The sequence below is a fragment of the Bos grunniens genome, chromosome 19, assembly GCF_055505025.1.
Source record: "Bos grunniens cultivar Pamir isolate PY7600 chromosome 19, Bosgru_T2T1.0, whole genome shotgun sequence".
In the NCBI taxonomy this organism is placed as follows: domain Eukaryota; kingdom Metazoa; phylum Chordata; class Mammalia; order Artiodactyla; family Bovidae; genus Bos; species Bos grunniens.
Genome location: NC_141183.1, coordinates 51,479,072 through 51,504,553, shown reverse-complemented (window position 1 = coordinate 51,504,553; position 25,482 = coordinate 51,479,072). Strand labels below are relative to the sequence as shown.

At 39.3% G+C, this 25,482-nt stretch overlaps 1 protein-coding gene across 39 annotated transcripts in view; it reads right to left on the bottom strand.

Moving 5' to 3' along the window:
- The window catches only part of BCAS3 (BCAS3 microtubule associated cell migration factor), a 591,361-nt gene that overhangs the window by 284,804 nt on the left and 281,075 nt on the right, over window positions 1-25,482 (bottom strand). For all 39 annotated transcript variants that reach the window (XM_086360515.1, XM_086360531.1, XM_086360537.1 and 36 more), the window contains 2 exons: window positions 6,293-6,393; window positions 3,686-3,882 (listed from right to left, as the gene is read on the bottom strand). In XM_086360515.1, coding sequence (XP_086216641.1) covers window positions 3,686-3,882; window positions 6,293-6,393 — 298 coding nt within the window. The remainder of the gene's footprint in view (window positions 1-3,685; window positions 3,883-6,292; window positions 6,394-25,482) is intronic.

The window sequence follows — 25,482 nt, the reverse complement described above, 5'->3', positions numbered from 1 at the left end:
ACCCAGTAGCCCTTCTATATCAGCTTATTTTCCCAAGCCAGTTATGGTGATCCCATCGTCTCATGGTGAGATTAATTAGGTCTGCAATGAGTGGGTCTAAGCAAACGTGGGCCAATAAGAAAACAGGAAGAGTTTACTTAAAGTTTCTAGAAGAGCTGTTTTCTGGGTCTTAATGAAAAACAAGCAGCTAGTCTGTTAGATACGCTCAGTGCATGCAAATTAAAGCTGCCTCCCAGTCTAAATAACTTATGTGGGCTAATAAATTTCCTATTACTAATTCAATTTATACCACTGGAGTTTCTGAATCAGCCAGGGTTGTGGGTGGAGTGTGCTTTGGGCTAGATGAAAGAAGGCTGGCCAAGAACTGATGTACTGAAACCAGGCACCAGATACACAGGGGTTTAGTCTATTATTCTTCTTAATTTTACAAATTTTATATATGCTTGAAATGTTTCCATAAAAAAAAATACAAAAATAAAAACAAACTGGTAGGGGTGATGAAAATGTCCCAGAATTAGGAGGATGCAGCAGAACATAGTGACTACACTAAAACCACTGAACTGTACTCTGCGCTTTATGTTATATTCATTACATATCATTTAATAACATGATTAAAGTGTGAGGATCTAATGTATCACACAGTAACTACGGTTTTGATAATACTGAAGTTTGCTGAAAGAGTAGAAGTTAAATGTTCTCACACAGAAAGATCACAACATACATATATAAAACGTATCAAACAATGGATGTATTAATTAACTAGATGAAAAAATGAAATGAAGTTGATTTCCCAGGAGCTAACCTTGAATGGAAAACTAGGTTTTATATCTCATTCTTTTACATTATCTATTTCTCAGGTCTATTCATAAATATTTCATTGACCTTTTTCTACATGTTAAATCCCTATTCCAAGTAAGGAGCGGCTGTAAGATTAGCCAGGCTCCCCTGGTGCCTCAGTGGTAAAGAATTCACCTGCCAATGCAGGAGACATAGATTCAATCCCTGGGTCGGGATGATCCTCTGGAGAAGGAAATGGCAACCCACTCCAGTATACTGGCCTGGTAAATCCCACGGACAGACGATATTGGCGGGCTATTGCCCATGGGATCATAAAAGACTCAGACACAACTGAGTGATGAAACAACTCTGAGGTTAGCCATTCCTGATCCCCTCATGGATATGACAGCCAACAGCACACCTGACAGTTGCCATTTTGGTGAGGATACAGGAAGGCAGACTATCACAGCATCATATTGATTCTCAGTGATCTGGGGTACAGGAGAAGGCACTGGATGTGAAGGGCCGGTTGCACCAAAAGATCTAAACAAGACTTCACAATTTAAAGGAGAAAGTAAAATCAGCAGCCATAATGCCGAAAGAATTGTAGAACCAGACGTAAGGAGCCAGGATAAAGTGATGGCGCACAGAGACGAGGAGAATATCAGGAGTGGGATTTCTAATTGGATGTGGGGCAGGAAATGGTACTAAACAGGACACGTAATTGAAATAATGTGAGATAAGTCTGAATTTTTCATCAAAATTGTGTTCTAATGGGGTTAAGATCTTAACCAAGGGCTCATATGCTCAAAATTTTAAATATAAACTGCAAGCAAAATACAACAAAATTATAAACCTGGGACTAATATAAAGGTTTCTAGTATTTACACATGCTCAACAAATAGGATATAAAAAATTTAAAGATAAATACCAGGAGCTTTGTAGTATAAGAAAAAGGAAAAGTCCCTGAGGAAAATTCTAGAAGGACTTCAGGAATAAACCTCTGTCGGAAGCAGCAAGTTAGAGAGCTCTTAGACAAAGACCTGCATCTGAAATGAGGGGTAACGAAGAAAGCTAGAGGAGGTCTACAACCAAGGAACAGGGCCAGCCCTGGGACTCTGCGCTCCCAACGCAGGGGGCCTGGGTTCAATCCCTGTTCAGGCAACTAGATCCCACATGCCACAGCTAAGTGTATGCTGCAAATAAAGATCCTGCATGCAGCAACTAAGACCCAGCATAGCCAAATAAATAAAAATTTTAAAAACTCAAAGGAACCGAGCTGGGTGTACAGAGCTGGAGATGTTCTCTAAAGAAAAAGGACAGGATCTTATCAGAACAGCAGGTGACAGTCATCAGAAAAAAAGGCAGGGAGGGTGGTCGCTGAGAATCTTGTAAATAGTAAAGAGAATAAACATAGTTTTATAGGTCCATTTTATTACTATTTAAGTAACAGAATAACCTACAAAAACAGATGAATATGCACTGAATCACTAAGCTGAGAACTGACTCTGCCTGACTTCCTGAAAATGGATCATACTTTATAACTGCTTTCTGGGAAAAATGGTCCAGCATCCACCGAGTTGCCTCACAACTTAAGAAAAGTTCTATTTCTAGAAAGCTGAAGAAAATATAATAGACCCAAAAGAGCAAAAAAAAAAAAAAAAAAAAGTGAAGAAATAAAAAGCGAAAGAAAACTAAAATACTTGAAAAGGTATTACAGGAGACATGTTTCATTCCCTGTGCATGTGTGCTAAGTCGCTTCAGTCGTGTCTGACTCTCTGCAGCCCTACAAACTGCAGCCCACCAGGCTCCACTGTCCGTGGGATTCTCCAGGCAAGAATACTGGAGGAGGGTGCCATTTCCTCCTCCAGGGAACATTTCCAGGGATCGAGCCTGGGTCTCTTATGTCTCCTGCATTGGCAGTGGGTTCTTCGCCACTAGTGCCTCCCGGGAAGCACTACATGAGTTGTTCTTAAAGAGGATGAGATGGTGGGATGGCATCACCAACTCAATGGATGTGAATTTGAGCAAACTCCGGGAGATAGTGAATGACAGAGAAGTCTGGTGTGCTGCAGTCCACGGGGTCGCAAAGATTTGGACACGACTTAGCGACTGAACAGAAAGAAGAAACTAGTCTTAATTCACCTCTACAACAGCTTTTGCCTTAACAAAGAATAAAAATTGGTTATATATTTGTATACTTACAGTATAAAAATTTGTGACTAATGTTGACAAAGAAGTAGAATAAAAACATATTCCCAACATATGATTGGAACACATTTTTCAAACAATTTTTTAAAAAAGAGATGCAAGAAAAAAGTGAGAGGGTTATTTTAGATTGAAATAAACATATAATGTAGAAATTTTTCTGAAAAGAACACAAAGAAAGGAAATCATATTGCATTAGACTGGGCCCTTCATCATCTGTTGTACCTTGATATGTCAAGTCTTGGTATAACAAATTAAATTGCTAAGCAAATTTAAGTTGCAAAAGTCAAAAAGTTCTCAATTATGTTTAAAAAAAAAAACCTAAAAATAAAAAGCATACTCTGTAAACTTTGTATAATGATTCTTACAAGTGAGGATCAAAGAATATATATGATGAAAACACAGAGAGAGAGGATAATCAGAAATACGAGAAAGGCAACATAAAATAGGATGGCTTTTAAAAGTGCACTGAATATTCGATCCAGGAAAGTACAATCTAGAACACAAATATTTATGGGAGGTGATGAGATCTCACGTAAGATCCTCAGTGATTAATAATGAATCACAAGTCACAGTGCAACAACATGTGTTCTGCAACATGACACAGTGTAAAGGGGGGAAATGTAAAGATTATCTAAGATGTTCACCACAAAGGAACATATTAATCTGGTCAAATCTCTCTCTAGTTCTTATTTCTTACCTGAGACTGTTGAGGTCAAGATCATCTGTATCAAAATCTGAAAGGGGCTGTGGAGTATCACTTGGACCATGAGACTGCAACACAGATGAACTGGATGATATGACTGTGGTTTGGCCTGAGGGATGGATGGTTTTGAACTGGAACTGTGGACCCATCCACAGACGTCTGTGGGGTCCGGTATGCGTTACAATTTCTACCTGGAACAGATCAGAAATCATGATTGAGATGTATCATGACCACCCTCTGAGAGCCTTTCATGATCCCCCCATCTCATCTCTGAACGCTCACATTCTCCAAGAAGCCCATCTTAACCTAGTGGGAGAGGGAGAGGGTGTCATCCACAATCAGAAAGTTGTGACAACAGCAGCCTGTATAGACATTCACTACATCCATCTACTGGTTTTTGTCATAATATAATAAAAATTCATTTAGTGTTTGTATGTGTATAAACACACACACACCCCCCACACACACACAACGCAAAAATCACACGAATATAAAAGGCCCAGTTGCCTGCCTCATACACCTAGCATCAGCTGCCTAAGGACTACTTTTTTCACTCATTCTAGACAGTCCTTATCACTCTGCGGGCATGCAATGAACACTACACTTGTCAATCCACATATTAAAAGTAATTCCTTCACTGAGGACTAAGCTCATAACAAACGCGAAGTTGTTCTTCAACTATCCAAGGATAAGAAAACGTCTGAAATAATTTAACACTCACAGCCAGTTTCTTTCCACAATTAAATATTGTAATATTTACTATACTTCCCTCAAAATTCCCCCAAATTCACTTTTAAAGGAAGACAGGATTACAAATTTTCTCTCAAACTAGATTTGTCTTCAAAAATACCATTTCTTAACTACAGTGTTTCCTCAGCTCCCATGAATGTTGACATAGGTATTTTAAATGCTGCAGAACAGTAATACCAAAATGCCTTATGAATTTCATGCTCTATGGAAGAGGCAGGGAATGTTGCCAATATTAGACAAAGCAGAGAGGAAGACATGCGGTAAAACCTAAAAATAAACATGTGATTTTATAAACGAGCGACTTGAATAAGAGACTAAATATGCAAACCTTTGGTGAGACACTATTTCTCAATGTCTTATAATTGCTACATCCACGTCTATACACACAGTTCATAGAACTGACTTCCCATGGGCCTTAGTGTTGCCCTGAGTTCTTCTATATTTAATCACATTTCTCTGATTGTGGTGATTAATTCTTAACAAAACACAACTGAAAAGGTTCTCGGAGTGCAGCTCCGTGTTTGTGAAGTCCTAACGGGCAAAAGCACCATGGTCTTGGAACAATATCCACATTCCCGCTAATCACGGGGAGAAAACGACTCAGATTTAGGACAGTGATTTCTCATTCAAGGAGTTGTATTCAGCAACATAAATGAGGCCACAGATAAAGCATGCTGTGTATTTTAAGCTCAAAACCATCAGTGTCACAGAGCCGAGAGGTAAACAGATGCCTGTGCAATTTCACTGAGGCGATGGCCAGATGTTCCAGCTCATCCTCCTGTTGTGTGCAGTACAAACATATTGTGTATACTTTCACACTGACAGCACACATTACCCCTTTTTCTAATTGAAAAGTTGAAGTGAAGGACAGTGGTTTCTCTGCCAGCATCCTTTTTCTAAAAGCTTCGTTTGTGGTATCCTCAAGAAAGGATGCACCTCCATGTGCAACCTAAAGGAGCTTTTCCTGTGAGTATTTTCAGTGTGATGAAATGTCTGTCACCTAGAAATAATTTCATTCTCTGGTTTCCAGATTCCCTTTAGTAGTTTGGGCTCTCCTCCCTGAGAAAGCAGTGAAACTGCACCCGGGCCCCTAGGAGGCACCTGTCTGCTGAAAAGCCGCGGGATTTGGTAATCCGAGACCCGGTCATTAACTTCGCCCAGTGATGTCAGACTTGAAACAGACATAACAGCATCTGTAATGAAGTCACTTGTAATCTCATCATTTTGAAATCTGCCCGAGTATCTTTTATTTCAAAGCCCTTGAGATGAAGACAGCTTCACCTGGCAGGGGGAGGAAGGGTCAGTGGAAGCTGTTACAGGACTGGTTTGGAGACCCTTGGAAGCCACGTTACAGGAGCTTAGGAAAGGAAGGCCAGACCAGCACTTGGGCAAATTAGGAGGCAGAACTTCCCTAATCAAAGTCTGGGCCCAGTCTTCAGAAAATGTTGCCTCCACAAAAGAAAGCCTGAAGATTGCTGAATGGCTTCACCATTTTAACCAGGCCAGTTCTTATCTTAATCCAAACAGTCCATCTGAAATCCAGGGTTCTGGGGGATATAAATGGCTTGTTTGAAAGATATTCGTACTTTATGTTCTCTGCATGAAAGCTAATGTACACACACATATATGTATATGTGTGTATAAAATATATGTATATGTAGCCCTGCAGCAGTATTTCTGAGAAATTCTTAATATGGAAAGATGATTAATTCTTGATGATCCTAAAAATAACCCGAATTCTGCCCATTTTCCTCTAAGGAAAAAAAATTTTTTTTAATTTCGAGAATAAAGAGAGAGAAATGGAGCTCTGTTTTCTGTCACCTTAATAGACCCGATGTTTCCGAGTCTCACCTGAGACAGCCACTCTTCATCTTCCTGTCCGCTATGGTCAGAAGCTAAACTGTCGTAGGACCCGTGCCGAGTAATGGGCCCAGGGCTTCCAGGGGGGGCCACTGACGGAGAAAGAAAACGTATTTAAACAACTTTAATCCATGCTGTGAAAAAAAAAAAAATGAATATGGGCATAACCATCCTGGATACTATGGTGATTTATAAGCTAAAATAAGACATTTAACACACAATTCAAATAACTAATGAAGAAGAAAGATTAAATTTCTTAGGAGCAAGAAAAATCTCCAACTAGGAGCACATCTTAAAAAATATCTGTGGGAATCTAATCATGACATGTATCATTGTTGAAGAAATAAATACTTAACTGAATCTTAACAACGTAAGTACATAAGAAGCAGTGATGATTCCATTGCCTGTGCAATGTAACTGCTACACCTCAGGACACTTCAATGCCTTCCACCTAACAAAGAAATTAAGTTGATGCAGTTCTTATACTCTGGGAAGGGGTTTTAAAAACAAGTATCATATAAGATTCTTTAAGAGTATATTTAATAGTTTCACATAAATGGAAGGCATTAAAATATTTTAAATTTTAAAACACTTTTAGTTCCTAAAACAATGATTCATCAAAAGAAATGTTTCTTTTTTTTTTTTTAATGCTTCTATAGTTTCCCTGATTTTTAGGTCATAGGATACAGGCTTAAAACAGAAACAGCCCACTTCTCATACACAGAAGAACCTCTGCTTAGTGTCACTCAGGTGTGTCCTGGTACGTCAGGTCTGTCCATGGAATCCTCCAGGCAAGAATACTGGAGTGGGTAGCCATTCTCTTCTCCAAGAGATCTTCCTGACCCAGGGATTGAACCTGGGTCTCCTTCATTGCAGGAAGATTCTTTACTAATAGTAAACATGCCTAGGTTAGGGAGATCTCGTGGAGAAGGGAATGGCTACCCACTCCGGTATTCTTGCCTGGAGTACTCCATGGACAGAGGAGCCTGAAGGGCTACAGTCCATGGGGTCACAAAGACTTGGACATGACTGAGTGACTGATCTTTGCTTGCTGCTGCTAAGTCACTTCAGTCGTGTCTGACTCTGTGCAACCTCACAGACGGCAGCCCACCAGGCTCCCCTGTCCCTGGGATTCTCCAGGCAAGGACACTGGAGTGGGTTGCCATTTCCTTCTCCAGTGCAGGAAAGTGAAAAGTGAAAGTGAAGTCGCTCAGTCGTGTCTGACTCTTAGCGACCCCATGGACTGCAGCCGACCAAGTTCCTCCGTCCATGGGATTTTCCAGGCAAGAGTACTAGAGTGGGATGCCATTGCCTTCTCCAGATCTTTGCTTAGTCAAAGCAAAAAAATGATTCAGTAAACATTTATTGAGTTCCTAGGAAACAAATATTATCCCAACAAAAACTTACTTAGCCTCCTCTACTTAAAGTCTCATACTTTTTATTTGCTTATTTTTATTATAAAAGAGGACTTTAATTTTTTAGAACAATTTTAGGTTCAAAACAAAATGGAAGAGAAAATACAGAGATTTCTCATACATTCTCTCCCTCATTAAACATTTTAATACTAAGAGAAATAAAGCAATAAAGTACTGAGGGGAAATAGAGAAAAGAAAAAAGAAGAGAACCAAAGAGGAAGGAAAGATGGTGACTACTGAAGAAACCTGGAAGAAACAGAAAAGAATGAGAGAAGGAAAATAATCTCAGAATTTCTACCACCCAGAGATATGTTTCTATACTTCAATATGTATATTTTCCAAAGGCTACAATTCTAAAATTGAAATCAGAGGATATGAACATATCTATATTTCTTAATGCATATTCCCAGAAAAAGATAAACATTTCCACAAGGAGTAACTCACAAGCCAATCTCACAACGCTCTTGCCAGAACAAGTATTTTGAAGAACTAAATCTTAACAAAACAGGTTTAAGTGAGGTAGACAGAGCAGAACGTAGGGCAAGATTTTAAAGAAGACATACTCACCAAAACCTTATCTTAGCTAGCTGGGAGGGGAGAAATGACGCTTAAGCCAGTCAATCACTCATCAGAGGGAGATAAATAGTATTAAAATATAAGATTTGCAATGGTTAAAACTATTAGCTGTTAGTTCTTCAAATCCTAGTTCTGCAGCTGAGAGGCAGGCTGGCAACTGGCACGAAATACAAGTGACCACCAAAGCAAAACAATTCCCTATATTCTGAATATCATGAAGAAAAGAATATCATAATAATCAATGTTGAAGCATCCTTTTAAATAAAAACTGATACGTAATTATGTTTGTAAAAGGTTAGGTGTTTTCCAACCACTTGTAATATTTAAATAAATAAAGGTGAAATTCTTAATATAGAACAGAGCAAGAGTATGCCTCAAAGCTGCCCTCTCCTTAAAGACTAATCAAGAAGCCAACTAAGGACAAATAGTTAGAGGTCAGCACTCTTTGGAACGCAGCTGAGGCCAGAGAAAATTTTAAAGAGGTGAATGAATAGGCCATGCATACATCTGAGAAGAAAGAGTTACAGAAAATATCAATTACAAAGATTTTGAAGTGGGAACATGAAATGTTTCGGTCATGTCAGAAAGCCAGTACGGTAGGTGCGGTGAGGGAAGCTGAGAGTGGAAGATGAATCAGGAAGGCCAAGAAGCCAGGGAGGGAGGGTCAGCAGATGGTTTAGGACTTTTTTTTTTTAATAAAACTAGGATAGACAGATAACTGGAAAAATTGGAAGAGAAGTTGAGAAATTATACCCTTGTGTTACTAACCAGTACCTAATGTGATTTTTCCCCCCAAGAGTTTGTAATATACCCAACATGTGCTGAGCCCAGCCTACTACCTGTTGCAGAATAAACACTTTATAAATAAATGAATGAACGGAGCTTTTGATTCTAGAATAAATAATGAAGGCTACCAGGATGGTAGGATACTTATTCACTCATCATCAAAATGGGGATAAACTTGGGACCTTCCTAGTGGTCCAGTGGTTAGGATTCTGTGCTTTCACTACCGAGGGCCTAGGTTCAATTCCTGGTCAGGAAACTAAGTACCTGCAGCTGCAAGGCATAGCCAAAAAAAAAAAAAGATATGTATGGAAGGGTAAATTTAAAAATAATCTAATGGCAGAGAATGGTGAGGAAGAGGATTATAGCTGAAAAAAACGTTAGTCATGAGTTGATGACTTTTGAGAATTACAGGTACATGGAGAGTCATTATACTGACACAATTTGTTTCTAATTTTGTGTATGTCTAAGATTTCCCACAGTGAAAAGTTTCTCAAGGAGGAAAAAAATATCTCTTTCTCCTCTTCCTCTTCTTCCCCTCCAACCTGTTTCCCAAAGGAACTGGTAAAAATACCAATCATATATCTATGAACCATTAAATCTGAATCCTAAATTTCTAAATAGAGATTGTGAGAAGAGTTACCATACTTTATGTTCACTAAAAAACAGTATTTCAATTAAGAATGCTTGGAAGAATTCAGAAGATTCACAATATAAAAATATGTGTAGTGGAAAAATATTTTTCAACATAAAGTAAATATCCTTTATCTCTCCCTCACATTTCTTTACATTTAAAACTTTCTCCAATCCAGGTAGGAAGAAAACTCCATGATTACTAGCTGGTGGAAACAATGACATACCCAGTCACAAAGAAGAGAGGAATTCAAAACCCTGACCCTGGGATAAGAAAGAGAGATTAAAAGTATGACAGTTAGGAGCAAAGCTTCCATGGTTTCCAAGCAGCTATTAGGAAAGACATGCAAAAACTGGAACAAGAGCCCCACAGACAGAAAGGGGAAAAAAGAGGGTTCCCAAGGAAGGGTACAAAAGTCAGAAAGTTTTAGGGATGAACAACTGTGAAAAACCCTAATTTCATTCTTGGGTAGTTTCAGGAAGTAGCAGGAAGTTCCACTTGGGAAACAGCGTGGAGGTTTTACTCTTCTGCAGTGGAGAAGGTGTGCACATAGTGTGTTTTCACAGCTGAGCCTGTGACAACCTCTCCAAGTCCCCTGTGAATGTGATGATGAATATTTACTACACATTCAAGAGTAATATGGACAAGGTCCAGGCAATTGTCGGGCTTTGAAAAGGCTTTGAAACAAGAACGGATGCTACAAAGACCTATATGAACCAATGTGCTACTAGTTGCTCAGGCGTGTCCGACTCTGCAACTCTGCGGACTGCAGGCTGCCAGGCTCCTATGTCCCCGGAATTCTCCAGGCAAGAATACTGCAGTGGATAGCCATTTCATTCTCCAGGGGATCTTCCTGACCCAAGGATTGAACCCAAGCCTCCTGCATTGCAGGCAAATTCTTCACCGTTGGAGTCATCAGGGAAGCCCAATACAACAATTGTATACAACAGCCAACAATTAAATCTGGTAAGGAACTGGGACATCTCAGTGGTGAAAAAATAGAGGTAAAATATCTTCAACAATCCCATCTCATATCTTTGCACTATGTAAGCCCTACAGAATTTAGATGCAACTGTGTAGGAGGTTATAATTGATTGAGATTAATTTTTCCCTATTTGTTAGGACAGAGGTACAAAAGAGGACTAAAGAGAATTTATAGAAAAATGAAGTTACATATGTTGCAAGCCTGAGTTTAATGGACCAACATAAGCACCTTCTAGCTAAAGAAAAATAATATCGTTTACATTTACCAACTATTCTTAGGGGTTTCGCAGGTGGTTCAGTGGTAACGAATCTGCCTGCCAATGCAGGAGACGCAGGTTCAATCCGCGGGTCGGGAAGATCCCCTGGAGGAGGAAATGGCAACCAACTCTAGTATTCTTGCCTGGAGAATCCCATGGACAGAGAAGCCTGGCGGGGTGCAGTCCATGGGGTCACAGAGAGTCGGACACGACTGAGCAAGCAGCTCTGTTCTTAGATAGTTAATGATCCTGGGTTAGGAAAAGGGATATGGAATTTTGAAATAAAATTTTCTGCTATGCTCTATCCCTACTTTTAGTACAATCATTTAAAACAAGCCTATCCATCTAACTACAAAGGGTACACTGTCAACTTTTTTTACAGAATACAACTCCAAAAGTACTGCCTGTACACACAGGCATTTGATAAATATAGATCAACAACCCAGGGCAGGCTGAGCAGATCATTATGAGGTAACTGTGAGCTAGACTTTGTTTATATTGTGTTTTCAGGAAAGCAGATCATGCTTCTAGTGAGTAAATAAAAGCTAAAAAAAACCCACGAAGTGTATTTTAATGTCTTACAGTGATATATGAGTATGCGTACATATGTGTGTATTCCTATGAATATATTTATACTTATACGTGTTTATGTGCAAAGCAAACAAAAAAAAAAAACTTCAGTGTTGACCTTTGCAAGTTAGTCTCGTTAATCAAACCCCCCAAAATTTCCAAATCAGTAGAACAACCGAAGTAAAATTATGAACAGAAACATTGAATGGTCCTCTGAAAATACCCCTACAGCTGAATGCCCCATAACAAAATTCTCAGTCTGAAAACAGAAAATGTCAATTCATAATATAGATTCTCAAATTCATAAGTAGTTAGGAAGGGGATCAATGACCATAGAATTTTTACAAATTACCCACATAAAATATAGTAAAAGAGTTATAAACATTGTATTAACAGATATCTAAAATGATACTCTGAAATCTCATTTTTAACATTAATTAATGGACTACTTAAAGGTTAGGATACATAGGTTTGAGTCAAGCTTCCAAGAATGAGTTATTACCAGTCCTGAAGAAAGGTAGAACTCTCTTGAAATTTCAGGCTGTTTTATCCAAAGTAATAACTGTATATCCTCAATTCCAAGAAATCAAATTCTTTTTAGAATACCCCGAAACTAACAGCTAGATCTCAATAACCTAAGTTCATCTGCAACAAATCTAGTCTTCCAGTTGAAAGAGAGAAAGTACATTTTTATCATTAATATTAATACACTTTATATTAGAACAGGTAATTACTTTTCTCAAGTGTATTGGCCATGGTTTGGATACTCAGGAAAAAATTAGATCCCCTAACTACCGAGTTTACAACAGGGGACAGAGGATCTAGATATTCTATTAAAGAAATGAAAGGAATAACTATTTGATCTCAGCACCATTCATCCTTAAAAGCAATGAAAGGAAAAAGAGTTGACAATACATTTGAAAGTTAAAAGAGACTAACCACATACAGGTTATAAGCATCGTTTTTCTAAAAACTAACACAAAGCATACTGCTGCACAATGAGCCGTGCTTATTTATAAACTCAATGAAGGGACAATCTATCTGATTCTGTTATGTTCTTGTTCTAGTCTTTCCTGCATCTCTTGAACTCCCAGTAATAAATTCTCGAAGCTTCAGAGGACACAGCTGCTGATCAAGCACAGGCTCCGCTGCTAGCGAAACTCCAAGCTCCCAACTTTAGGAGATGGTAAAAAAAAAAACTGCTATACTTCCTGAAACGAAGCTCAGTGCCACTGGAATCAGAGAGATCTACTTCTCAAGTAAGGGGGTGTGGAGCAGGGCTGACCCAAATGGCATCTACTTTTTTATCTGAGATGCAACTTTCAGCTTTAACTGCTGTTGCAAAGCCTAAAATCAGTTCATATGTTGAACAAACAGCACTAGAAAGAAACTTAGAGAGTCTTTCAATATGAAGAAACAAAAATGGATCCCAAGGTTTTTATTTGGAAAAGTGAGTGTGAGCTGGGTCTTACTGGCAGCTGAGTGGGCTGCAGAATAAAGTATTCTCCAGATTCAGGACCAGACTCAGTTTTTGCTTGCCCCTACTCCTTAACATATCCCCACAAATCCTCTGCAAACAATAAAACCCTTACCATGCTGAAGTCTTTAGTGGAGACCTGAGAGGTGAATAATGTTGTGCCAGCATTATTCAGTCCTTCAGGTTATTTAGGGGAACAACATTCCTTTTTCTAGCAACAGAGAAATTTGTGAGTTAAATGACATCATGCTGCCTTGAATGAAACAGCTCAGGCTCAAAGTTCACCCAAAGGCCAACAGTGATAAACCCTCATCCAAGGACAAACTTCAATATATTTTTGGTACTTATTAAAAACAGCATTTATAGAGCAGCCATACAATAAGAGAAAGCTCTTTACCAAACTCTGTTTCTGATCAGAAAGCACTCAGGATCTGAGGAAGAAATTCTGCCTGGAAAGGTAGTTTCTTAGCTCAGAAAATAATATTTGCCTTTTAAGAAGAAAGGCTCAAAGACAAGTAATCCAAAAGCAAAACGGACTAAGGCATTTCCTAAGGAACAAGCAATTCACAGAAGAGGAAATACAACAGCCAACAAACACATATAAAATAGTAGTAATCAGAGACTTGAAAAATTTTACAGGTTATGCTTTCATACTATCAAACTGGTAAAAATTAAACTCTGGACTTTAAAAAAATAATTTTGTAAAAAGGAGAAGGCTTTCAGGTCAAAAATAACACACCTAACTATCTCTATGGAAGCCTAGAAGTTTTCTAATTTATAAATGTTTCCACTTATATGTAAAGGAATTTGCTGAATTTCACACATAGAATAATCTAGCAATAGCACGATGTATTACTGGCTACTCTGTTCATTATGAGCCATCTCTCGTACCAGTGCGACAACAGCTGAAGCACTCCAACACATATAAAAGGGAGCAGGTTTGACCCGCGCTATATATTAAACGGACCAGTGATCTTCCTCGCACCCTGACCCCGCGGTACCGCAGATGCTCCCTAATTAATTATTAAAGTTTTCTAACAGTCAGTCACTGTACGTCTCTGGTTTCACTTTCCTTTTATTCCACATTCCCAGAAGAACAGTCACAGGCAATATATAATTAGAAAACTGACGTATCCTCATTGCCTACGAGATAACAGATTTCATTGGGTAACTGACACAGGGTCATCTCTGCCCCACCTGCTCTTCTCCCTTGCGCTGCCCCCAAAGCATCATATAATATTCCCACACAAGACATAAGCTAAGGCGCTTTCGTTTGGTTCTTCCTGCGACCATAACGGTCCACTGCCGTTTTGCATCTGGACAAGCTGTACCTGGGGGGAGTCTGGAAGGGTTCACAGTTTAGTTTTGCTCATCCATGTAACTCTAAATGTCATAAAAATGGACCGATAGAATAAAACATAATGGCTTCATGCTATCAGCAAGATCACCTACTCCACTGAAAAGTTCAAACTGTCCCGGCACACTTCTGAGAACTGAATAGGCTGCAACATTTGCAATTAAGGTCACCTGGAAAGATACACACAATTTAATGTGTATTATGGCAACTCAACTCACAGTACAACCACATTATATATACATTAAACCAGCAGCAGGATAACTAGAAAAGTCCACCCTGGCTATTTTAAAGGAACATAGCCTGTCTGTATAATACCTTGCTTGCAGCTTACAGATAAGTTTGTCTTGCCAAGGGTTAGATAATCTACTCAGAAAAATAAGCCTAAAAACAACAAACCATTCTTATCAAAGCTCACCTTTACATAACAGTTGCCTCAGGGAAGAAAGGGATGAAGGAATGACTCATTTTCCCCTAAATATTCCTTGGCACCATTTAAATTGTGTATACTATGTACCAACTTGGGCTTCCCTGGTGGCTCAGATGGTAAAGCGGGTTCGATCCCTGGGTAGGGAAGATCCCCTGGAGAAGGAAATGGTAATCCACTCCAGCAATCTTGTCTGGAAAATCCCATGGACGGAGAAGCCTGATAGGCTACAATCCATGGGGTCACAAAGAGTCGGATACGACTGAGCGACTTCACTTTCACGTACCAACTTAAAATTTGATAATTATAAAAGTTGGGGAATAAGCACAATACAAGTAATATGGTTAGTGAAATCAACCTAACAAGTCAAGAAGAGAAAACAGAGAAATCACAAGCACTTCAGTGAATGATGGAAACCCAATGCATGAAACGAAAAGGTGAGTTTATAGCATTTCCCCCCATATTTCCTTAGGTTTTGTGACATTTTCCTTAAAAGGGGAAATGGAAGTGGTTTTATACACTCTTTCTCTCATATTCACTGTACACATCTTTGTTTATCAGCTTTTAGCAACTACTCAAGTGCACACGGGCTTCCCTGGTGGCTCAGTGGTAAATAAAGAATCTGCCCCCCAATGCAGGAGATGTGGGTTCAATCCCTGGGTTAGGAAGATCCCCTGGAGAAGAAAATGGTATCCCACCCCAGTATTCTTGCCTGGGAAATCCCATGGACAGAGGAGGCTGGTGGACTACAGTCCCTGGGATTGCAATCAGATGTGACTTAGCAACTAAACAATCCAATCAAATACACATGGTAGTGTATGTTTTTACTGAGAGAAATGACTGCTTGTTGGTGCTGATTCTGGGCAGAATCATGAGCTGTAATCTCTTGATAATAGCAACTGTATTCTCACAGCTACCTCTGTACGTTAGACGCATTTCTTTCAGGAATAATCAGTTCTCAATTCAAACACTCTAAAATACAATATCCTCTATAAGAGACCTAAGATGGCAGCGCTTATAAAGTATTGTGAATTGATGTCTTGGAAAGTAAAAAAAAAAAAAAAATCACTGTTTGGATTATTAAACTGCATTCAATAACCAATGTACACAAGTAGGCAAGAGGCCAAGTACTGAAAATGTTTTGTTCTCCATCTCACCTACAATGGTACAGTTGAAGAGCAAAGAGTTTAACTGCTCAGTCTAGTCTCCACAACAAAGTCTGACAAAACAAAAATAAAGGAGAGGTAGTTCTGGGACGTCCCTGGTGGTCTGGTAGCGAAGATTCCATGTTCCCAATGCAGGGGACCTGGGTTCAATCTCTGGTCAGGGAACTAGATCCTACATGCCACAAGAGTTTGCATGCCGCCACTAAGACCCAGCACAGCCAAACAAATTTTTTAAAGTATTTTAAAGGGCAGGGGGGTGGGGCAGGGGGGTGGGCGGGGGCGGGGCGGGGGGGGGGGCCAGGACGGGGGAGTTGTTTGGAAATGGGAAAATGGCAAAAATCATTTTTTTTTTTTTTGCAAAGAGTTAATGCTTCCCTTATTTATTATCTAGTTACATTCCTGGTAAGACCAGACCATTATACAACAGGAAGAATTAAGTGCACATTTTCCCATGCCTAAGCAGAAGAGCAAAGTTCTCTTGGCATGGAGAGTTAAAAGCTTTTAGTTGTGGAAGACATCAACATTTTCAACTTATACTTTAGAATATAATTTAAAATCTTTTCAAACAATCATTAAGGACCCTTGATGTGTTCCATAAAATAGAGAAATTAAATGATTAAGATTTTTACCTCTAAATAAATCAGAAAATCCATAGAACCAAAAGGACTGGGGAAAGAATGAAACAGAAAATACTACCCTACAAGCACCATAGGGTTGTCTCCCTTTCCAAACACAAGAGAACACTTTTGAAGGCTGTTCTTTCCTATACTGCACAATGTACCACTACCAGAAAGAGCTACCCCTTATCATCAAGTCTTTGTCATTAGACACATGCAGGCATTGCTGCTGCTGTTCAGTAGCTAAGTCACGTCCATCTCTTTGTGACCCATGAACTGCAGCAGGTCAGGCTCCTCTGCCCTTCACTATCTCCTGGAGTTTGCTCAAATTCACGTTCACGGAGTCAGTCCATCTCATCCTCCACCACCCTCTTCTGCTTTTCCCATCAATTTTTATCAGCATCAGGGGCTTTTCCAATGAGTCAGCTCTTTGCATCAAGTAGCTAAAGTACTGGAGCTTCACATATATATATATACACATACATACAGATACATGCAAGTATTAAATAGGTAAAAAGATACAACAGTGGGTGGCTTTCTCATAATACTTTATCCACCATACATTAAAAAAGCAACAACAGCAAAAAAGATTTCTGTACTTCCTTTGTGGCACAGTGATTAAGAATCCACCTGCCAATGTAGGGGACATGGGTTCGATCCCTGGTCAGGGAACTAGATTCCACATGCTGGGGGGCAACTAAGCCCATGCACCACAACTACCGAGCCCACATGCCACAGTTACTGAAGCCCTCACGCTTTAGAACCCACGCTCTGCAACAAGAGAAGCCACCACAGTGAGAAGCCCGGGCACCGCAACTAGAGTAGCTCCCGCTCGCTACAATGAGAGAGAGTCCACAGCAGCAATGAAACCCAGTGTAGCCATAAATAAATAAAATTTTAAGATAACATCAGAAACAAGAGTGGCAGAATGTTGTTAATTCTTCAAGCTGAGTAATATGTAGATTCATTATACTAGGCACTGTACTTCTGTGTATGTTTGAACATTCCCATAATAAAAAACTCTTAAGACTATTTCATGAATGGAGAAAACAGCAAATATTTTTTGACCTGCAGATGGACAAAGAGTCACCTTGATTCTTTCATGGCAAGACTAGGAAATGTGTGAAATATTCAGGACTATGTTGTTTTCTCACTGCATCATATACGTGAGAATCGCCCATACTGACTTTAGTTTACTGTAGAACATTTAATTTCTGTGCCGTGTAACAAACTGTATAGTTCATCCTTCCATTTTCCCTTCTTTCATCCTTTTGCTTCCTTCCTTTATTCCCTCCCTCCTCTTTCTTCCCCTCTCCCTCATTCCTTTTCTAAGAAATTCACCTGCCATAGGAACACAGACAGGTTCATTATAAACTTCAAAAAAATACACAGTAAAAAACAAAAGGCTCACCAGAATAGTGAACAATGATTTCAATGATAATCTCAGAAAATCAAATGTCCTTCTGGCATGTCAGAAGTTGGGTTTCAGAGTCTTAAGGCAACTAACCATCAGAAAGAACTTCCAGAGGAAAGCCTTTCAGAATGCAGTGGACACCAAGAAATATCCCAATTCCCATAATTTACTAAGGGATTGAAGATGCTTGAAACAAACAGGTCTAAGAGAAATTTTCAATTTGCTTCAACAAATTAGAATTACTAAGTAAAGTTGCTTTTTATAGCCTTGAAAATACTCACATTAAAACCTTACTTGTCAGGATGACCACTTAACAGAAGAGAAAGGATTTACCACAAATGTTTTCTCTTCACTGTCATTGTTTAAAATTGATTTATGTATTTTCACTTTTGGCTGCACTGAATCTTCATTGCTGCACATGGACTTCTCATTAAAGTGGCTTCTCTTGTGCAGAGCACAGACGCTGGGGTGCACAGGCTCAGTAGTTGTGGCTTGTGGACTTAGTCGCTCCACAGTACATGGAATCTTTCAGGTCCAGGAATCGAACCTGTGTCCCCTGCAATGGCAGGTGGATTCTTAAGCACTGGACCACCAGAAAAGTTCCTGTTGTTTGTTAACAGTAAAGCTATGCCACCCGGCAGGATCTCAGTCATAAAGCCGTTGGAATACAGAGAGGCAAGAAAGACCTCAAAGGCGAACAAAAATACTATTTCTGTAAATGCCACCCACAATGCTAATCTATAGTTATTTTTTATTCTATCTAAGGTAATGTGTCAAGCTTTTTGGATGAATTCGCTCATTTAATCTAAAAACAATTTTATAAGGTGAACATGAAGTCACTCAGTCGTGTCCGACTCTTTGCAACCCCATGGACTGTAGCCTACCAGGCTCCTCTGTCCACGGGATTTTCCAGGCAAGAGTGCTGGAGTGGATTGCCATTTCCTTCTCCAAGGGATCTTCCCAACCCAGGGATCAAACCCGGGTCTCCCACATCGTAGACAGACACTTTACCGTCTGAGCCACCAGGGAAGTCCATGTTAATGGTAGGTAAACTGAAGTCCAGAGAAAAGAAAGTACTTCGGGCCACACTTTACATTCTCTATAATATACCTGAGGAATTCGAAGATTTCATTTTAGAAAATATTGGTTTGGTTTCATACTTAAAGGTATAAATGGCATAACCATAGAAGGACCACTGGCACCTAGAAAACATCCTTGGAAGGCAACAGAATGCCTAACCCCCAAATATTCCTTATAATCTCAGCTCTGACCCAAACTTGACATCATATAAGGGAAGTTCTGAGGCTCTTCATGTGGTTATAAAATACAAAGAAAGCACAGAAGAAAAGGCAAGAAACTAACGGCATAAAGGCAATAAAGGCAGTTCAGTGTTTCTCGTCTCTCCACCAACTTCCACAGAATCACATGGCAGAAAGCTTCCTGTCATATGACAACAATAAGGAGAACAGATTCAAACTGGAAAGGGACAATCAAGGGCATTCACCCACCACCCTGTGCCTTGGTCACTCAGTTGGTTACCTTCAGTAAGAAAGATCGTGAGAAAGAAATTTGTTTCTAAAAAGAAGTTGAGTGATGATCATGGTTTTTACATCATCAAAGCAAAAGTAAAGCTTTTGACTTAAATAATATGAGAATGCAAAGGGCAAGATAGACAAACAGAGGTACAGCTGAGAACTGAGCAGAAAGGCTTAGTTTCTCTTGTATTTTCTATTCTTCTGGACTAAGAACTAAAAGTTACCATGCAGTCATAAAAGCCTGGCACATAGAGTGCAGCAGAAATTATTATTTTATTATTACTTAAAGGGCAGTGGCCAAGAGCAGCCTTCTGTTAACAGCAAAGAGGTGCAGGTAAACACATAAGCAATGCCACCATGAAGTAGAGATTTTTGTTTTAACAAAATCTATATTTATATGATTATATTTCCTATGGTTGAGAGCGGCTATAATTAATGGATTTCCCTCCTTCTTCTAATGCAGCCATTTGTCAATTCAAATACAGAATGTCCAATCAATTTTGATGTATTTAGTAAGCAATTTGTCAAATGGTGCTATAATCTGGTTAATATATTAATTCTTGGCATGGAGAGAGCTCTGCCATCTACATGGTTTTCCATAGCTGGTGTGGAGTGAAAAATCTGTGCTGGAACCCAACGGTCACTCTCCAGAGGTGACACCTCTGTGTCCAGGCATCAGGAAGCATGGCACAGTTCATCTCTTAATAGGGAAGCTGCTTCGCTCAACTAGACACCCGGGGTCGACTGGACAGTGTAGCTGCCAGTTCACTGTACTAAACTGGGTGTCTCTGAGTGCCTGTGTGTCTCATACATTGATCAAGCCAACATACGTGACACTAAATGCAAAGTAAGCTTCTGAGAGAGGAACAAGGCTTTATTTATGAAATGTATGCATCTTAAACTTAAAAAATACTTTTATAATGTTTCTTCATATGAACTGGTAAAGAAGTGACTCTCAATCTTTTATTTTTCCTATCCCAATATCCTTCAGGTAAACGACTGATTCCTCTTAGTATTTAACAAGACACTGTACTAAGGCCACACAGGAACCAGTGGTCAAGATTCTTAGAAGACCGCCTTCAGTACACACAGTGTGATGCTCTGAACATGACAGTTTTCTTACTTCATTATTGGATAAGATATAAATATATATTTCATCCAATAGTCACTATGTTATCTCCATCTTTTTCCTACATCTGTCTATGTACTGGGGGCTGGAGAAAGAGAAGCAGAGATTTCAAGTAGGTGGCCCAAATTTATATGATAGAATGAATCTGGGTTAGACAGGTGAAGGAAGGATCAAATTCTTTCTCCAACTTTTTAGTGGGATATTCAATCCCTACCAGTTTGGGCAGAGCAGGGAACAGAAGAGAGATTTTCAGTGTATCACAGATAACTTCCATGGGCATGTTTGGCAAATACTTTCCAAAAATGATGAATCTATCCATTCACTGTATCCAAATCTTTCCATATTTCTCTATCAGGAAATGCACTAGCAGAGATGAAGGCAAATCCTTTCTAGAACACAAAACTGAAAAACAAGGCAAAAAAAATTTCATGTTGTATGACAGAAACCAGCACAACATGTAAAGCAATTATCATCCAATTAAAACTAAACTTTTTAAAAAACAGAAGAGAAAGAAAGAAAAGAGGAAAGGATATCGCATTCATATTCCAGACCTTAGGCTCCCCTTAGCCCATTTATGAACCATGAGCGAGCACACTGGCAGAGTGGTTCAGCACAAGGCTGTGTATTTAAAAACCTGCCGTGTACACTAGTCCTCCAGACTACCAGACGGCCCATTGTTCGATGTGTCTGCTGAGAAAGGTGCCCTATGTGTCAGAAAAGCACACTGAATCTTTTCCAATGACCCAGGGGGCAGAGGTCGCTTATTATAAATGGATAATGAGACCTAATGCAGTGCTCTGAGTATGGACAATGAAAGGGTCTATCCATAGCCCCTGGTGGATTGGTCATTCAGGCTTTTATTTCCTCGGCACACTTAATGGAGTCAAACAATTGACAGAAATTCTATAGAGAAGGCTGAAACTGGGAGAAACAACTGTATCCTAACCCTGATAGACAGATACAAATAGTGACCCTGAAATGGCGCCAGAACTCCCATCACCACTAACGCAGCAGACTGCTGTAGCATTCCCCCTAAATTCCCATTTAGTCATTTGTTAGCAATTAACCTTCCTGATGGAAGTGATGGCGCCTCAAACTACAAGCTCCCACCAATATCAACCCACTACATTACTGAGGTGAGCAGATACAGACCATTCTCTTTTGGCCCCTTATTTTTGGAGAGAAGGGCAAACAGATCCCCCTACACCCTCCATCTTGCATCCCCACTACCCAATTAACAAAACGCACATTCAGAGGTATCAGTATCTGAACAGAAGAACCTTAAACTCTGGTAAAGTGAAAGTGTTAGTCGCTCAGTCATGTCCAACTCTTGGCAACTGCATGGACTGTAGCCTGCCAGGCTCCTCTGTCCATGGAATGCTCCTGGCAAGAATACTGCAGTGGGTAGCCATTCCCTTCTCCAGGAGATCTTCCCAACCCAGGGATTGAACCTGGGTTTCCTGCATTGCAGGCAGATTCTTTACCATCTGAGACACTGAACTCTGGTGGGACAGAGTAAATGACATCAGAAGCAGTGGTACTCCAGGACTAGAGGCTTTATGATCAACAGATTACTTTTCTTTAATCTATCAGAAGCAATGTTCTACCCCAGCCAAATCTGCCAATTCAATGGCAATGAATATTAACAGCATAAATGGAAACAAATATACTCAACTGTACCTGGGGAAAAAAAGCAAGTCATAAAACAACTTAAAGGAACAGTAAGTTGTAATAACACTCATAATTTTGTAAAATGAAAAAAGACATCTAAAAGAACAAAACAACCCTCTGTAATAACTTTTCTTTTGTTTCATTTCAATTTTAAAAAACAGTTATAACAGGATGGTGGTGTGACATAAGAACTTTTTCCCTCTCATATGATGAACACTAAAGCAAATGACAGAAATAATAAGACTTAATTAAAAATGAAGTCTAGGTCATTATGTTGTAATAGAAAGGACTTTTGATGCTGAAACTTCTCAACAATAAATAAACAATGACAAAGAAACCCAACCAAGTATTCCACAGGTAGGAAGATCTATGTAAAGATACAGGTATCAATAAAAAGCATGTATCCCATGAACACAAAGGGAAAGAAAGTAAACTGAACTTTTTGATAAACTATATATTTTCATTGAGGAAGAAAATGTATTGAATTTCATAATGTCCCTCAAGTTATACAGCATATATATGGCTAAATTCAGGGTCAGTATTTCTCAAACAGATAATATGTCTCTTGGAGAAAAACACCATTTCACTAAAATCACTTCTCTAAGGAAGGACATATGTCAGTTGATAAAATTAAGTATAAATAAGAGAATCCACTGAATATAAATATGAAGTGGTGTTTTAAGTACTGCAGATATTCAGACCTAGATAGAGTAGTATGACACACCCAATGACCCAACAATGGACTATAAATACTCTATAAATAAGCCCTACATTACAAGTTTCCTCTACAGGAGAAAAACATTTCTTTCTTTCCCCTTCCACCCTACCAACTCTTGGGCAAATATTTATTATGGACAATGCAAGGAAATATTGTTGAGTACCTCTACCATACTTGGTACATACCACAACAGCGATGCAATCCAGGATGTTAGGTTAAATCTAACGTGGCACTCTGAAGAGAGCGGCTCTGAAAATTACTGCACGTTTAATTGCTTTTCCAGGGCACTGATGATGACCATGGTAGAGGAGACCAGTACTTTTTTCATCCTTTTTTTTACCAGTATCTTCAAAATAGATCACCATTGTATTGTAAAACCAATAAAACGAGATAGTAAAATACTCTAAACATGTCTTCACTCTAAACCTAAAAGTGTGATTTTATTACAAGGAAAAACATTTCCTATTTTTACTCTCACAGTTGTAGCTGGTAGGCCAGCAGGACAAAATTTAGGTCAGAATCAAGATCTCTAGAATCTAACCTTAAACATGCTGCCTACTTGCGTTTTTCATAGTTCTAAAGTTGCTCAGTCATGTCCGACTCTTTACAACCCCATCGACTGCAGCCCACCAGGCTCCTCTCTCCATGGCATTCTCCAGGCAATAATATTGAAGTGGGCTGCCATTCCTTTCTTCAGGGGATCTTTCCAACCCCGGGATCAAACCTGGCACTCCTGCACTGCAGGCAGATTCTTTACCATCTGAGCCACCAGCAAAGTCCTTCAAGCCCTTCACAGTTCTAGGTAAAAGACAAATGTCAACACTAGCTTTAGGTATTATCTACTTCATCATACATAAAGACTTAAACAAAAGTGCTAGTGAAGTCCAAGTGATCAGTAAAACAACATTTTTTAAAAGTCAATATGTCAATAGACAGTCCAGCTATTCAAAAGTAACATTGAGGTGGATTTTTTGAGTGATTTACATTGAGTTTTTAAATTTTATGCTGTCTATACCATAATGAAACCTCATCTCTTCCCTCTAAATTCTCTCTAGGATAAAATTATTTCAGAGAAAGTTTACATCAGTGACTGATTATAATCCAAAAAATCTCAGAAAGGAGCTCATCTATAAATACACATATGGAGTATACATAGAGGGAGTTTCTGAGTTATCTCCAAGAACCTACTGAATATTACCACCACCCTACATTACTTTGCCAACAAAGGTCCTTATAGTCAAAGCTATGGTTTTTCCAGTAGTTATGTATGGATGTGAGAGTTGGACCATAAAGAAGTCTGAGTGCCAAAGAATTGATGCTTTTAAACTGTGGTGTTGGAGAAGACTCTTGAGAGTCCCTTGGACTGCAAGGAGATCAAACCAGTCAATCCTAAAGGAAATCAGTCCTGAATATTCATTGGAAGGACTGATGCTAGGGCTGAAGCTCCAATACTTTGGCCAGCTGATACAAAGAGCCAACTCACTGGAAAAGACCTTGATGCTGGGAAAGACTGAAGGCAGGAGAAGAGGACGAGATAGTTGGATGTCATCACTAACTCAATGGATGTGAGTTTGAGCAAGCTCTCAGAGATAGTGAAGGACAGGGAAGCCTGGCATGCTGCAGTCCATGGGGTCTCAAAGAGTCAGACGTCACTGAGTGACTGAACAACAACAGATATACTACATACACCAAAACAGAGGCAACACCGTAATCAGCAGTTCTTTCTCCTATTCAGGGCAATATATTTCTCTTAATGTTTCAGTGAATGATAGAACCTTTTGTTCAAGCCCGTCATCCATTTCTCTCTACTTTTCTTCAGTAACCTCATATAGTCCCAAATCCTACAGATACAACTTGTTCAATTTCTCCAAAATTCAGCCACTTCTCTCCATCCCCACTAAGAATTAACTTCTTCCTTCTTTAATCAGCCCTAAGCAAAAGGCTATTTTTTGAACCATCCATAACAAAGCTTAAAAACAAACAAAGAAAGAACAAAATTTATTCCAAGGAACTTGAGAAGGCAAAAGGAGAAGAGGGCGGCTGAGGATGAGATGGTTGGATGGCATCACCAATTCAATGGACATGAACTTGGGCAAACTCCAGGAGATGGTGAGGGACAGAGAGGCCTGGTGTGCTGCAGTCCATGGGGCTGCAAAGAGTCAGACACAACTTACTGACTGAACACCACCAACAACAGCTTGAGTATCTCTTAGGAATAGAGAATAATCCACTACTCAGTAATGTGAAACTACAACTGCCCAGCATCCTATCAAAAATCATTAGGTACACAAAGAAGCAGGAAGGCACACCAAGAAGAAAAAAATCAGTCAATAGAAAAACTCCCCAGCAATACCAGGGTGAAAAGAGTGAGCACACAAGGATTCTACAGCAACTATTACAAAATAAATGTTCTATATGTTCAAACATGTACATGACGAAGAAAGAAATGAAAGC